Source organism: Chiloscyllium plagiosum, chromosome 22 (assembly GCF_004010195.1).
Source record: "Chiloscyllium plagiosum isolate BGI_BamShark_2017 chromosome 22, ASM401019v2, whole genome shotgun sequence".
In the NCBI taxonomy this organism is placed as follows: Eukaryota; Metazoa; Chordata; class Chondrichthyes; order Orectolobiformes; family Hemiscylliidae; genus Chiloscyllium; species Chiloscyllium plagiosum.
In genome coordinates this window covers 59,286,485-59,302,605 of record NC_057731.1, presented here as the reverse complement: position 1 = coordinate 59,302,605, position 16,121 = coordinate 59,286,485, and the positions used below count along the sequence as shown (strand labels likewise).

The following is a 16,121-nucleotide window of genomic DNA, read 5'->3' as shown; positions in this document are numbered from 1 at the left end:
AGGGGTGGCAGGGGGGGAGGGGTGGCGGCAGAGGGGGGGATGGGGGGCGGGCGGTATGAGACGGGGGCATTGTACTCAATGTAATTGCAAATTGTAGCAGAGATTCTTGTTCTATAAATGTTCTACAAATTCCTTTTGAAATCCACTCACTGGGAGACACGTGATTGCTCTGTTTGAAGGAATGCTTGTTGGTCAGGTTATGAAAGAACATCTTTGAATCATGGCCTTCAATCTCTTTACGTGCAACTGAGAACATGACTGATTCATGTTATCAACCCATCCTAAATTAACCTTTTCCAGACTGTGGCACTTCCCCAGTACGGACCCCCCAACAGTCCGGCACTACCCCAGCACTGTTGGGAATTCCTTTCCTGAAGGCAATATCGACTGCCTTTTCTCTCAAGTATTTGGTTTTAAACCAGGAGATTAATGGCCTCTATCCAACAATGTGGAAAATTGCCCATGTATGTCCTGTACATAAAAAGCAGGACAAATCCAACCTGGCCAATTACCACTCCATCAGTCTCCATTGAACTTCAGTAAAGTGATGGGAGGGGTCATCAGCAGTATTATCAAGCAGCACCTGCTCAGCATTAATCTGCTCAGTGATATCCAGTTCGGGTTCTGCCAGGGCCACTCAGCTCCTGATCTCATTACAGCCTTGGTTACCACAGTGTTGTGAAGTGGCAGGAGGAATGGAGGAGCTGAATATTATTTAAATGGGGAAAGATTACAAAAGCTAAAGGACAGGGGGCTTAGAGTCCTTGTCCATTAATTTCAAAAAACGAGCATGGGGTTTCAGTAGGTAATGAGGAAGACGAATGGAATGTTAGCTAATATTTGAATTGAGTTTATTGTCATGTGTACCGAGGCACAGTGAAAAGCTTTGTCTTGTGAACAATACAGGCAGATCACATAGTTAAATAGCATAGATAAGTAAATAATAGGTAAACAACAGCAAAAACAAAAAACACAGGTAAGGGGCAAATGTTTGAGAGTCCATTCAGTATTCTAACAACAGTAGGGTAGAAACTGTTACGAAACCGGCTGGTACATACATTCAGGCTTCTGTACCTTCTCCCCGATGGTAGAGGTTGTAGAAAAACATTACCAGGATGGGATGTATCTTTGAGAATGCTGGTGGCCTTCCCTTGACAGCGGGCCTGGTAGGTGGATTCTGTAGATGGGAGGTTGGTCTTTGTGATTGTCTGGGCCGAGTTCACCACTCTCTGTAACAGTCTTCGATCTTGAATTGTACAGTTGCCATACCAGGTAGTGATACCTCCAGACAGAATGCTCTCGATGGCACACCTATAAACGTTGGAAAGGGTATTCACCATCATGCTGAATTTTCTCAGCTGCCTGAAGAAGAGATGTTGCTGGGCCTTGGTAACCAGTGCATCCACACGAAGAATCCAAGAAAGCTTGTTGTGGATGACCACTTCCAGGAGGTTGACACTCTCCACTCGTTCCATCTCTGTGCTGTTAATGTGAAGGGGGGCATGAGTGACATCCCGCCGAAAGGCAATAATGAGTTCTTTGATTTTGCCGACATTGAGAACTAGGTTGTTATTCCAAAGGGAATAGAGTATAAAAGTAGGAAGATTATGCTAAAGCTATATGGGGCTGTGGACAGACCACAGCTGGGATACTGAACTATTTGGTTTCCTTGGAGGCAGTTGGGAACATTCACTTAGCTGATCCTGGGTATGGAGGGCTTGTGTTATGAGGAGAGGTTGACTATATTCAGTGGAGTTTAGAAGAATGAGAAGCATTATTATTGAAATGTAAGATTCTTAGGGGACTTAGAGGGCAAGATGTGGAGAGGTTTTTTCCCTTTGTGGGAGACTCTTTAGGAACAAAGGGAATAATCTAAGATTAGGAGGAATTTCTTCTCTGAGGGTGGTGAATCTGGGGAATTTTTTATCCCACACAGCTGTTGAGGTTGAGTTGTTAAGTATATTCTAGGTTTATGGGGAAAAGCAGGAAAGTGGAGTTTAGATCAGCCATGTTCTTGTGGAGGAACTGACTCAATGGGTTGAATCGCCTAATACATCTCGGTCGTATTATTTAAAAATGGATAAAGGACTGAACTCCAGAATGTGGATAAGAGTGTCTGCAGTTAACAGGGAAGTACCATTTGATTGAGTGCGGCATCAAAAAGGTTGAGCAAAATGGGAATCAGTCTGACAGCTCTCTTTCCTGGTAGGTCTAACACAATAACAAAAGGGAGATGATTGTGGTTAGAGCCATAGATGTAGAACATCAAAGAAGGTCCTTCAGCCCATTGCCTCTGAGCTGGTCAAAGACACCACAACTATTCCAATCCCATTTTCCAGCACTTGGCTTGTAGCCTTGTATGCTTTGACATTGCAAGTGCACATCTAAATACTTTCATGGTAAGGGTTTCTGCTTCTACCATCCCTTTACAGGCAGTGAGTTCCTGATTCTCAACACCCTCTCGGTGAAGAATTTTTCTCACATCTGAGTCATAGAGTCCTACAGCACAGGGACAGGCCCTTTGGCCCAAACTGGTCCATGCTGACCAAACTGTTCATCAACGCCAACCCCATTTCCCTGAACATGACCAATATCATTTTAAACCTTTTTCCTATCCATTTATTTATTTGTCAAAATACCTTTTAAATGTTGTTAATGTACCCGCCTCAACTATTTCTGCTGGTAACTCATTCCATATGCGTACAACCCTCTGTTTTTTAAAAAAAAGTTGCCCCTCGGGTTCCCATTTATTCTTTCCCCTCTAACCTTAAAACTGGTGCCCTCTAGTCCTTGATTCCCCAACCCTGGGAAAAAGCCTGAGTGCATTCACCCTATCCATGCCTGTCATAATCTAATATACTTCTATGTCCTCCTCTTCCCTTACTTAAATCTATGCCACCTGGTCATTCATCTGTCCAAGGGGAAAAGTTTATTTCTGTCAACTCTAACTATATCGTTCGTAATTTTACTCCTCTCAATTATGTTCCCTATTTTTGAAGGTCAGTCATCTCAGCTCCAGGACATCTCTGCAGGAGTTCCTCAGGGGAGTGTCCTCGGCACAACCATCTTCAGCTGCTTCATCAATGACCTTCCCTCCCTCAAGGGGGTGTCCGCCAATGATTGTATAATATACAACACCATTCACAACTCCTCGGATACTGAAGCAGTCTGTCCAAATGCAGCAAGACCCAGACAATATCTAAGCTTAGGCTGACAAGTGGCAAGTAATACAGAAGTATAAGAGACAATCTAACTATTGCCCCTTCACATTTAGTAGCATTAGTATCATTGCATTTGCTGGTACAGACCTGGTAGACCAAAGGGCCTCTTTTTGTACTGAGTGATGCTAATCGTTTGTGTCGAGATCCTGGGATTTACCATTGACCACAGTGGTTACAAGAGATGTTACTAATGTCCCTTGGACAGCACCTTCCAAACCCACAATCACTTTTATCTAAAAGGACAAGGGCAGCAGAAAAATGGAACTCCACCTGCAAGTTCCCTTTCAAGCCACTCACATCCCGGTTTGGAAATGTATCGCTGTTCCTTCACTTTCACTGAGTCAAAACCCTGGAAATTCCTCCTTAACAACACTGAAGTTTTGAAAATACTAAATGGGCTAGAGGTTCAGGAAGACAGCTGACAACCACCTCAAGGGCAACTAGGGACGGGCAATAAATGTTGGCCCAATCGGCGACATCCACATTTCATGTGGGAATTAAAAAAAAGAGCTGAGTTAATTTAGTTGATACCTACCATCCTGGTACTCATGTCACACAATTGTGGAGTTGTTACTGAACAAAACGTGATGTAGATGTTGATGAAATCGTTTCTTTGTGGTTTCCTAGTGTTAATTCAGTCCAATATTCTGTTAACAAATGGTCATTTGTGCAGAGACCTTACAACATGAGTTCAGCTGTCTCTCTGAGCTCCCTTTGTGCTGTTTGTAGAGGATCTTAAATAGCCTGTGGTTCTGAATGGAGAACCCTCGCAAATGCCAGCCAATAACCATCCTCCAACAAGAAGCAATCTAACTACAGTCTTTTAACATTCAATGGTATTATCATTACTGAATTTCCCACTGTCAACTTTTCGGTAATGGTAATAATAGACCAGAAACTGACAGCTTTATAAATACAGTGGCTACAAGAGCAGGTCAGAGGCTAGGAATAGAGCAGTGAGTAACTCACTTCCTAATTCTCAAACACCTGTCTACTATCTACAAGTCACAAATCAGGAGTGTGATGGAATACTCCCCACTTGTTTGGATGGGTGCCTCAAGAAGCTTGACACTATCCAGGACAAAGCAGCCATTTGATTGGCACCACATCCATCCCTCCACCACCAGCGCTCAGTAGCAGCAGTGTGTACTATCTACAAGATGTACTGCAGAAATTCACCAAAGATCCTCAGGCAGCACCTTCCAAACCTCTACCACTTCCATCTAGAAGGACAAGGGCAGCTTATAAATGGAAACACCACCCCCTCCAAGCCACTCACCATCCCAACTTGGGGAAAATAGTACTGTTCCTTCACTGCCGCAGAGTCAAAAACCTGGATCGCTGTTGCTAAGGCATTGTGGGTCTACCTATAGCAAGTAGACTGCAGTGGTTCAAGGAGGCAGCTCAAGATCCTTGAATGAATAAGGAAAAAAGGGCAACCCCTCTTTTGTTTTTTTTTAAACAGAGACTCCCTAGTTCTAGATTTTGCCTGAATGGTATCATCCCTGACACAGCTGATGGGGAAAGGCTGATCTGAATCTGACATGTTTGTCTGTCACTTGGGAGTCCTGACACTCGCTGTTATACAACATTGTCCTGGTGGCTCAGAAGCAGACATGTCTATCTGGTTTTCCAAGTGCTTAAGCTGTCAGGTGTCCGAGTGGTTGCTGCTTCATGTCAGCTGTGTAGGTTTGACACGGAACCCGGATCCAACTGTCAGCTTGTGTACCTGTTGACCCATTCCAGAGTTACTGATACCTGTGTTGTCGCATGTACCCTTTAAATAGAACAAGCTGTGCAGCGCTGGCCAATCTCCTTCAGTAAGCTGCTTTAATTTTTCACTGGAGTCAGCAAGTCTCTAATTTAATTTGAAATGACCTGACCCACAACTCGCTGCAAATTCAGTCATCACCCTCCTGACTAACTCGTGGTAGCTTCATGAGGAACTGTGGCCTTCACCTCTTGCCTGCTAATTGTATTGACTAATCAGTTAGGGTCATGGTGATCCTTGGGTCGTATCAACAACAGTTTTTTTGACTGCTGCTTGCCCCACAATACAAGCCCTCTTACTGCTGGATCGCTGGCTGGAGCACGCACACAAACTGAGAAAGACCACACAAGCTGCTGAACTGTCTCCCTGTGCTCTTGGAGACAGGGGAATTGAACCTTATGCTGGACACAGGTTTAGGATACAAAGCATCTTGCTCTGTGCCTCCATGTTAGGTGCTGATTGCTGACTTAAACAGTTCTTATTTAACGGAACGCAGTTAGTAATTTAATTAGAAATTGTAGTCTGACTTGCTGTAAGTTTTAAATATAATTTTCTGTAAATGTTTCAGACAAAAGAGGATTCAACTTTACAACTGAAATTTTGTTCTGAATCTTAATGAAAGAGATTTGTAGACTGTTTCAAAAATTATTTCTTGCCTTGTTTAGAGATAACTTAATTATCTTCAAGCAATCAAATTGTCATTTGAATTCTCCTTTAAATTATTCAAACTCAATCTCTCTTTTCTGTGACCAAGCTGAACATCTGGAGCAGGAGTCAGTGAGGGGGAGGTGGGTGAGTGAGGGATGGGGCGAGGGGGTCAGTGAGGAAGGGGACGCGGGGCAGGGTGGTGTCAGTGAGGAAGGGGACGCAGGGTTGGGGGTCAGTGAGGGGCAGGGGGATCAGTAAGGAAGGGGACGCTTTCAGGTAAATTGTAGACTGTATAGGGAGTTATGTCAGTCTTGTATGACTTCAGTTCAGATTTTGAACGCAGCTAATTCACATCTCCCACATCATCATCATGAAGCAGTTGCTAGATTGTGACAAAGTGCCTTAGTCTTGGAAATTCTGGAGAGCAGTGTGCAGAACCTCGCGGTCAGATCAATGAGTTAGTAAAGAGTTCCTTGTGCATTCTGCACTTTCTCATGCTGTACTGAGGCAGAGTGTCAAGCTACTGGTGGAATGTTTGGAAATAGATTGGATTTAAAATGATTATTCTGTGTGCATTTTGACAATAATTGTACACTCTCTTTTCATTACAGTATGGATCCCACATCTTACAAACTCCCCCTCACTCATTGTCATGGTGGGTCTCCCAGCCCGAGGGAAAACGTACATATCAAAAAAACTCACTCGATATTTCAACTGGATTGGGGTTCCCACGAAAGGTAGGTTCCTGAGTGTGACTCACTGTTGTAGTTAAGACCAGCTGTGTATATGTTAACCTGCCATAAAGGTACGTAGGCAGTAATGTCGACCAATTACTAACAGCTAAATAAGATTAGAACTTTATGAAGGACTGGGAGCATTAAATTATTTCATAAAATAAACCTACAGAATATACTGGGTCATTGCAGGAAGCTCTGCCTCTGAGTTACTTTCAGATGAACGAGTTGTTAAGCAAACTAAAGTAAAAAATTATGGATGCTAGAATTCTGAAATTAAACAGAAATTACTGGATATTTTGCTTGTCTATTCTACATACCAAAGTGGAAAGCCTCACAAACCCTGTCTTCCCACATTACACTGCATCTGCCAAAGGTTGGTCCGCTCACTTCACTTATCGATGTCCCATTACAGACTCCTCTGATTCTCCTTGCAATGTGCTTTCCCCTATTCTGGGTTCAGCAGCAAATTTGGTGATAAGACAGTTATTGGCTCCATCTATATCAGAGATTATAACTAGTTCAGGCTCCAGTACTCATCCCTGTGATTTCCCACTATTTACAATTTGCCAGTTTCAAAGTGGCCCTTTTATCCTGACTGGTTATTTTCTGTTAGCCAGCCATCTATCCAGACCAATCTTTTACCCCAACACCATAAGCTCTTTATTAGAATAAAATAGTATCCCTACGGTGGGGAAACAAATCCACAGCCACTCTCTGAAGAACAACACACCTAGACTCACCACCATCCCCATAATCCTGTTTTTCCCATGGCTAACCTACCTAACCTACACATCCCTGGACACCACAGGTAATTTAGCACAGCCAGCCCACCAAACCTGCATCTTTAGACTGTGGGAGGAAACTGGAGTAGCTGGAAGACACCGGGAGAATGTTCAGACTCCACACAGTCACCTGAGAGTGGAATTGAAACCTGGCGCTGAGGCAGCAGTGCTAACCACTGACCCACCGTGCCGCCCCAGAAGATTACTTTGTATGTGGCACTTGTATCAAATGCCTTTTGGAGATTAGTGACCACGTCATTTGTTTTCCCTTTATCTACCTGCTTGTTCCATCCTCATAGAACTCTGAAATTCACTTTCACCAAACCATGTTGACTCTGCTTGATTGTGTTATGATTCTCCAAGTACCCTGCTATAAGATGCTTGATAATGGAATCATTGCTTGGTCATACAACACTCGCGTATTGCTGAAGAAGATAAATTCTCTTTAAGCTTTTTTGTCTGGCACTCATCAGGACAATTCGCAAAAATAGCAATTCAAAGGAAAAATGATCATCTATCCTTCATTGGAGGGTGCTGATTGGTTGGCAAGCTTCACTTGCTAACAAGACCCACATGGCAGGGATTCTTATAATCAAAATGGAGGACTGAGGTCATGTTGTGAAGTTGTAAAACTCAATATTGATTCCTAGAGGCCGTAAATTCCTTGAGTGTAAAATTTGGTGTTGTACGGACCCATTGTCTCCTTCTCACAACTGCCATTTACGACTATTTCATGTCTTTATTCCTTTTCCCACCCATTACCCTCACCATCTGATCCACTTACACCCCGCTCCCCTACTGTTGACAGCATCAAAACCAGTTCCAAAGAAATTATTGCCAGACTCGAAATGTTATTTTTATTTCTGTCTCACAGATACTGTCTGGGCTGCTGAGTTTATCTTGCACTTTCTATGTTTGCATCTGATTTTCACTTTTCACAGTCTTTTGCTTTTTATGCCTATTTTATATTCTATCCCCCCTTGCAATAAGTGACATTTTATTTACCTCCCTAATCACTTGCTGCACCTGCATATGAACTTTTTGTGATTCATGTATCAGGGCATACAGTTTCTGTGCCTTTGGTCCCTTCATCAAACTGTGTATGCAAATTGGAAATAGTTGAGGTTCCCAGCTCTCTAGACCATGGACAGAGTATGAACTGTTTAATATCTGTCACTCAATATCATTTCTCATCTTACTGTCAGAATATTATTCTCTGGTCCATTAGGGATGTGCTCCCTTTGTATTTAAATTTCAGTTTAGCTCTGAAATTAAGAGGTTTCTTAACTGTATATTCTGGGACTGCTACCTTCACAATATCATGCATTTAGATGTTAAGAACAGCAAGTTTTGTGATATTTCACAGTGAAAAGAGTTAGTGTTGATATTTGTGATGTATCACAGAGCACTGACCTCTTATGTTAGTAAATGTAGAAATGGATAACTCTCTTCCATTCACAGCATTTAATGTTGGGCAGTATCGCCGTGACCTGGTGAAAACCTACAAATCTTTCGAATTTTTCCTTCCTGACAATGAAGAAGGATTGCAAATCCGAAGGTAAGACTCAGTGGGAAGACAGAGCTGAAAATGTGTTGCTGGAACAGCGCAGCAGGTCAGGCAGCATCCAGGGAACAGGAGAATCGACGTTTCGGGCATAATTCCTTCTTCAGGTTTCCTGGATGCTGCCTGACCTGCTGCGCTGTTCCAGCAACACATTTTCAGCTCTGATCTCCAGCATCTGCAGACCTCACTTTCTCCTCAGTGGGAAGACAGTCACTTTATATTGTGTTGTCTGCTGTTTATCAGCTTGATTATTGAATTGTCTGGTGTCTTTCTATTTGTAGACAATGCGCATCAACAGCGATGAAAGATGTGAAGAAATATCTCGATGAAGAAGGGGGTCAGGTGGCGGTAAGTGACAAAGGCACAGAATCTTGTGGCTGTTTGAGTTTCTTGGGCAGTGCATTGTGGGCTGTGATCTGCCTTCTATATGGACCAGTGTTTATACAGGCTGTCTCCCCAGTGTGGAGGAGATCACATCGAGAGCAACGGACAGAGTAGATGACTTATGTGGAAGTACAGGTAAACGTCTGTTGGATGTGGAAGGATATTTTTGGGCCTTGGATGGAGGGGAGGGGGAAGGTGTGGATGCAGGTTTTGCACTTCTTACTGTGGCAGGACAAGATGCCGTGAATTGAGGGTGGGTTGGTTGGGGGGGTGGGATGTGGAACTAACAAGGGAGTCGTGGAGAGAATGGTCTCTCTGGAACACAGGGAAATATACCCCTGGTGATGGGGTCTGTTTGTAGAAGACGGAGATAGTGGAGGATGATGTGATGTATCTGGAGATAGGTGAGGTGAAAGGTGAAGACCAGGGAGGTTCTGTCCTTGTTGCAATTGGAGGGGTGTGGTTGAAGGGCAGAGGTGTGGGAAGTGGATGAGATGCGCAGGAGGGCATCGTCGACCACGTGGGAGAGGAAATTGTGGTCTTTGAAGGAGGAAACCATCTGGGATGTTCCGTGGTGGAATTGACCATTCTGGGAGCAGATGCGGTGGAGGAATTGGGAATGAGGGATAATGTTTTTACAGGAGTCAGGGTAGGAGGTGGTGTAGTCCAGGATGATGGACAAGCTTTGGGGAATCAGAGTGAGTTACTTGCTGCAGGATACCCAGCCTCTGAACTTCTCTTTAGCCACTGTGTTTATGTGTCACATCCAGCTGTATTTCTGGTGAATGGTAACTCCCAGAATGTTGATTGGAAAGCCCAGGATCATTGTTGGTTCGTGGTGTCCTAACTGAGAATTTTGTGACAATGAATAGCTTTGATAGAATAATCAAAGCAAAAGGCATGGATTTTTTTTCTCAATAACCAGAGGGTCATGTATTTCTCTTCAATAACCAGAGGATCATGGATTAGAAATTCTTGGTAAATAATCTAAAGGATAGGTGAGGACACATTTTCATTTTGAGAGATGGCAGGACATGAAATAGGGTCACTCAATTTCTGGAACCTGACCCTATGAATAATCTTCGAGTGATGTTGACAAGATCTCAAGGAAGAGGAATTTATGGAGTTGCCCACACAAAACAGGTGTGGGATACTAAATGTGCTGCCTCTTTCAAAGAGATATCATCAGCCCAATTTATTTATTTAATAAGCTTGTTTAGTGAATCCAAATCACTGGAGATGTGATCATCACCTTGTTTGATGAATTTAAGGTGATTAGTCAGTCCCTCAGTCTGTCGAGGGAGCTTCCTCATTGTTTCTGAATCTCCACAAATGGTTTGTACTGGAGCCTCAGGGGAGATGTTCACTGCACAGGTGCCATGGCCTGTCTAGATCCTGTTTAGCAGAGAGTGCACTCAGTGTGGGGGCTCAAAATCTCTGCTCCCCCACCACCTTACCACCCTGTACTCCTCCTGCTCAAGTACTCCACGCTCCCCCAACACAGCACATACCATCATCCTTTCTAACCTACCTGAATCACTCCACACTGTACACCCCCTAGCATGCTCCCCACTGACTGCAGCCCCCTCCCTGAACCTCCATACTGCCCACCCCCTGCTGCCTCTTGTGCATTTTCTGAAATGCCTTCTGTTAATTTCCTGCCAGGTCTTCGATGCCACGAACACGACACGAGAACGGAGAGACACCATCCTAAACTTTGCTGAACAGAATGAGTACAAGGTAAGTTTGTAGTCAAAACTGGGTCCACGCTGTGAATTGCGGGTGCTGTTGTTTCCCGTTGTGAAGCTATAAACCCATGCAAGACAATAGCTGGTAGCAATTACTGTACTCTTTCAAACGTTGTTGTTGCTCTGGCCCTGAATCCTCTATAATCAGCACAATGACCACATTGCCCAACAGCATGATGTGGTGAACTCTCTTCCTGTGTATTTCTGCAGTGATCGTGACAGGGCCACTTCCCTCCCAGTTATGGAGTTCCCAACCACATGATGCATTTGTCTTTTCCATTGTGTTAGTCATGTCCTTGCACAAATCCAGCCAAAGCCCCCTCAGTCCTGTCCCCTTCTATCTTCGTCTCCTAACTTTTGTTTTGTATATTCTTGTATTTGACCATTTTCCTACTTCATTTGAATTGAATTAGATTTAGTTTCACACGTACTCACCTGAGCACAGCAAAAAATTTACAGGTCGCCATTTACAATGCCACCAAGGTACAGATTCTTGGCTCATTAATGTCCTTCAGGGAGGGAAATCTGCGCTTATTACCTGGTCTGGCCTATATATGACTCCAGACCTACAGAATGTGGTTGACCCTTAACTGCCCTCTGGGTAATTTGGGATGGGCAATAAATGCTGGCCTAACCAGTGCCACCCATAGTCCTGTGGAAAAATATTAAAACAATGTCTGCTGCTACCTACAATCACAGTATCTTAAAATTGTAGAAAATAGCAGAACAAAATATTCATAAAGTGTGCAGGATTAGACTGGCTGAGAAACTAAAGGGTGTGTGGAGTGAGGAGGAGAGTGGGATTAGATTGAATGAGATATTAAAGGGTGCAGGGAGTGATAGCAAAAATGGTTTTAGTATTTTTTTTAGAACCATAGAAATAATTCATCACAGAAGTGGCTCATATATCTATGCCAACCCTAAGATACCCAGCTTTAATCTAAACATTTGTGGAAGATGATCGGTTTGAAAGTAGCATTTGATCAAGGAACCCAAAATGAAGTTGTTACACTTTTTTGTTGAGTTTCTGGAAGTGAAATGATTAAAGTTTATGAAATTGATTTCCACCTTCCCTTCTGATCACTGATTCTCTGATCCACTTTGATCCAAGGTGTTTTTCGTTGAGTCCGTCTGTGAAGATCCAGAAGTTATTGAGACAAACATTGTGGTAAGTTAGATATTGATAGCTGTGGGTTTTGTCTGATAGGCTGCTTTCTACGTCACTGAGCGAGGAGTAAGACGACTTTTTGAAGATACCCTTGACCTGGGCATTGAACATTCTTTGTGTCAGCTCCTGTATCTGGTGGGCTGTAAAGTGCTTTGTGTTTGTATGTTGAAAGTGTAATATAGGAACAGCAGTAGGCCATTTAGTCACTCGAGCCTGCTCAACCATTCAGTAAGATCATGGATGATCTATAACCTAACTCAGTCCACTTGCCTTAAACCCATATCCCTTGATAGCCTTGCTTATTATTAAAAAAAATGTCTATCTCAGATTTAAATTTAACAATTGAATTAGTATTGATTGCTGTTGAGGTTGAGATTTCCAAATCTGCACTACTTTCTAATATCTTTCCTGAATGATCTGGCCCTAATTCTCAGCCCACGTCTCTAGTTCTAAGATCTTCAACCAGTATCCTTACTCTGCTAATGTCCTGAAAACCTTGATTATCTCACTCCTTAACTTTATAAATTCTAGAGAATAAAATGTAATTTATGTAATCCCTCCTCATATCTGGACTTTCAGGGGTTTTGATATCATCTTTGTAAACCTGCGATGAACTCCATCCAAGGTCAAACCATCCTTCCAAAGATATGATGCTCCAATCTGCTCACTGTACTCTAAATGAGATCTGTGGCACTGGTAAAGCACAGCAGGTCAGGCAGCATCCGAGGAGCAGGAGAAACAACGTTTTGGGCATAAGCCTTTCATCAGGAATGAGGCTTGTGGGCTGAAGGGCTGAGAGATAAATGTTAGGAGGGTGGGGTTGGTGGGGAAGGTAGCTGAGGAAGCGATAGGTGGATGAAGGTGAGGAACAAAGTGATAAGTTGGGGAGGTGGAGCAGATGGATGGGAAAGATGATGGACAGGTCAGGAGGGCAGTGCCCGAGTTGGAGGCTTGGGACTGGGATAATGTGGCAGGGGAAGGGAAATGAGGAAGCTGTTGAAATCCACATTGATCCTGTGTGGTTGCAGTGTCACAAAGCGGAATATGAGGCTTTTTTAGTCCAGGCATTGGGTGGTAACGGTTTGGCGGTGGAGGAGGCCCAAGATCTGCATAGCCTTGACAGAGTGGGAGGGGGAGTTGAAGTGTTCAGCCATGGATTGATGGGGTTGGTGTGTGCAGGTGTCCCAGAGGTGTTCTCTGAAATGATTCGCAAGAAGGCGTCCTGTCTCCCCAATGTGGAGGAGACCACATTGGGCGCAACAAATACAGTCGATGGCATTGGCAGAAGTACAGGTAAATTTCTGTCAAAGGATTCTTAGGGGGACCCTGCTCGATGAAGGGCTAATGCCCGAAACATCGATTCTCCTCCTCTTCGGATGCTGACTGACTTGCTGTGCTTTTCCAGCACCACACTCTCAACTCTGATCTCCAACATCTGCAGTCCTCATTTTCTCTAAATGGGATCTAACTAGGGTTTTGTATAAGGTCTGTATCTCTAAACTCCAGTCCTCCACATATAAAGGCCAATATTCCTTTAACTTCCTTGACTATTTTCTGCACCTGTTTGTGGAATTTTATGTACCTGAAACTCCAAATCTCATTGGATATCCATTGCATTGAACTTTGTAAAAACTGAAAGAACTGCAGGTGCTGTAAATCAGAAAGAAAAACAAGTTGCTGGAAAAGCTCAGCAGGTCCGGCAGCATCTGTGGAGAGAAATCAGTTAACGTTTCAGGTCTGGTGACCCTTTCTCAGAATGGAAGGTCAGTGGACTCAAAGCATTAACTCTGGTTTCTCTTTACAGATGCTGTCAGGCCTGCTGAGCTTTTCCAGCAACTTCTGTATTTTTTTTGTATTTCACTTAGAGGAACTTTTTTTTTTAGAAGACACTATCAATTTTCTGTCTGAAATGAATAATCTCATCTCATACTTGCTTATATTAAAATCCATCTGCCCCATTCACCTGATCTATCAATATCCTGTTGCTGCCATTAGTTTTAAAATAGTGATGGAAAAGGATAGACCAGATCTAAAACTTGCAGTTCTAAGCTGGAGAAAGGCCAACTTTGACTGTATTAGACAAGAACTTTCAAAAGCTGATTGGGCGCAGATGTTCGCAGGTAAAGGGACGGCTGGAAAATGGGAAGCCTTCAAAAATTAGATAACGAGAGTCCAGAGAGAGTATATTCCTGTTAGGGTGAAAGGAAAGGCTGGTAGGTAGAGGGAATGCTGGATGATTGAAGAAATTGAGGGTTTGGTTAAGAAAAAGAAGGAAGCATATGTCAGGTATAGACAGGATAGATCGAGTATAAAGGCAGTAGGCATATACTTGAGAGAAATCAGGAGGGCAAAAAGGAGAGATGAAATAGCTTTGACAAATAGAGTTAAAGAGAATCCAAAGGGTGTTGACAAATACATTAAGGACAAAAGGGTAACTCGAGAGGGAATAGGGCCCCTCAAAAGTTGGCAAGGTGGCCTTTTGAGTGGAGCCGCAGGAGATGGGGGAGATACTAAACGAGTATTTTGCATCATGGAAAAGAACATGGAAGATATAGAATATAGGGAAATAAATGGTGACATGTTGAAAATGCCCGTATTACAGAGGAGGAAGATGTCTTGAAACACATAAAAGTGGGTAAATTCCCAGGACCTGATCAGGTGTACTCCAGAACTAGGAGGGAAGCTAGAGAAGTGATTGCTGGGCCTCTTGCTGAGACATTAGTATCATCGATAGTCACAGGTGCGGTGCCGGAAGACTGGAGGTTGGCTAACGTGGTGCCACTGTTTAAGAAGGCAGTAAGGACAAGCCAAGGAACTATAGGCCAGTGAGGCTGACGTTGGTGGTGGGCAAGTTGTTGGAGGGAATCCTGAGGGACAGGATGTACATGTATTTGGAAAGGCAATGACTAATTAGGGATAGTCAACATGGCTTTGTGTGTGGGAAATCATGTCTCACAAACTTGATTGAGTTTTTTGAAAAAGCAAAAAAGAAGATTGATCAGGGCAGAGCGGTAGATGTGATCTATATGAACTTCAGTAAGGCCTTCAACAAGGTTCCCCATGGGAGACTGATTAGCAAGGTTAGGTCTTGCGGAATAAAGGGAGAACTAGCCATTTGGATATAGAACTGGCTCAAAGGTAGAAGACAGAGGGTGGTGGAGGGTTGTTTTTCAGACTGGAGGCCTGTGACTAGTGGAGTGCCACAAGGATCGGTGCTGGGTCCTCTACTTTTTGTAATTCACATAAATGCTTTGGATGCGAGCATAGGAGGTGTAGTTAGTAAGTTTGCAGATGACACCAAAATTGGAGGTGTAGTGGACAGCGAAGAGGGTTACCTCCGATTACAACAGGATCTTGACCAGATGGGCCAATGGGCTGAGAAGTGGTAGATGGAGTTTAATTCAGATAAATGCAAGGTGATGCATTTAGGAAAGCAAATCTTAGTAGGACTTATACACTTAATTCTGGATTAGTGGTGCTGGAAGAGCACAGCAGTTCAGGCAGCATCCGAGGAGCCGTAGAATTGACGTTTCGGGCAAAAGCCCTTCATCAGGAATAAAGGCAGAGAGCCTGAAGTGTGGAGAGATAAGCTAGAGGAGGGTGGGGAGAAAGTGGCATAGAGTACAATAGGTGAGTGGGGGAGGGGATGAAGGTGATAGGTCAGGGAGGAGGGTGGAGTGGATGGGTGGAAAAGAAGATCAGCAGGTAGGACAAGTCATGGGGACAGTGCTGAGCTCGAAGTTTGGAATTAGGGTGAGGTGGGGGAAGAGGAAATGAGGCGAGTTTGTTTCAGGACATGGTTGAAGAGCTTCAGGGCAGAGGAAATGACCTGGGAGTTGCAGTGGGAGAGGGATCTCTCCATGCTTCAGGCTATCTGCCTTTATTCCTGATGAAGGGCTTTTGCCCAAAACATCGAATTACTGCTCCTTGGATGCTGCCTGAACTGCTGTGCTCTTCCAGCACCACTAATCCAGAATCTGGTTACCAGCATCTGCAGTCATTGTTTTTACCTCGTTGATTTTAGCCCTACTGCAAATCCTCTTACAAGGATGCCTGCCTTGAAGAAGTTTTCCTCCTCTCTCTACAAGAATCTCAGGG

General features: G+C 43.7%; 1 protein-coding gene across 5 annotated transcripts in view; it reads left to right on the top strand.

Annotated features, from left to right (window-relative positions):
• The window catches only part of LOC122561370 (6-phosphofructo-2-kinase/fructose-2,6-bisphosphatase 4-like), a 177,705-nt gene that overhangs the window by 111,175 nt on the left and 50,409 nt on the right, over nt 1-16,121 (top strand). For 4 of the 5 annotated variants that reach the window (XM_043713128.1, XM_043713130.1, XM_043713131.1 and 1 more), the window contains 5 exons: nt 6,252-6,377; nt 8,621-8,717; nt 9,005-9,071; nt 10,773-10,847; nt 11,967-12,023. In XM_043713128.1, coding sequence (XP_043569063.1) covers nt 6,252-6,377; nt 8,621-8,717; nt 9,005-9,071; nt 10,773-10,847; nt 11,967-12,023 — 422 coding nt within the window. Of the gene's footprint in view, nt 1-5,172; nt 5,445-6,251; nt 6,378-8,620; nt 8,718-9,004; nt 9,072-10,772; nt 10,848-11,966; nt 12,024-16,121 lie in introns of those variants that run through there. The other variant, XM_043713132.1, reaches the window with a different exon arrangement.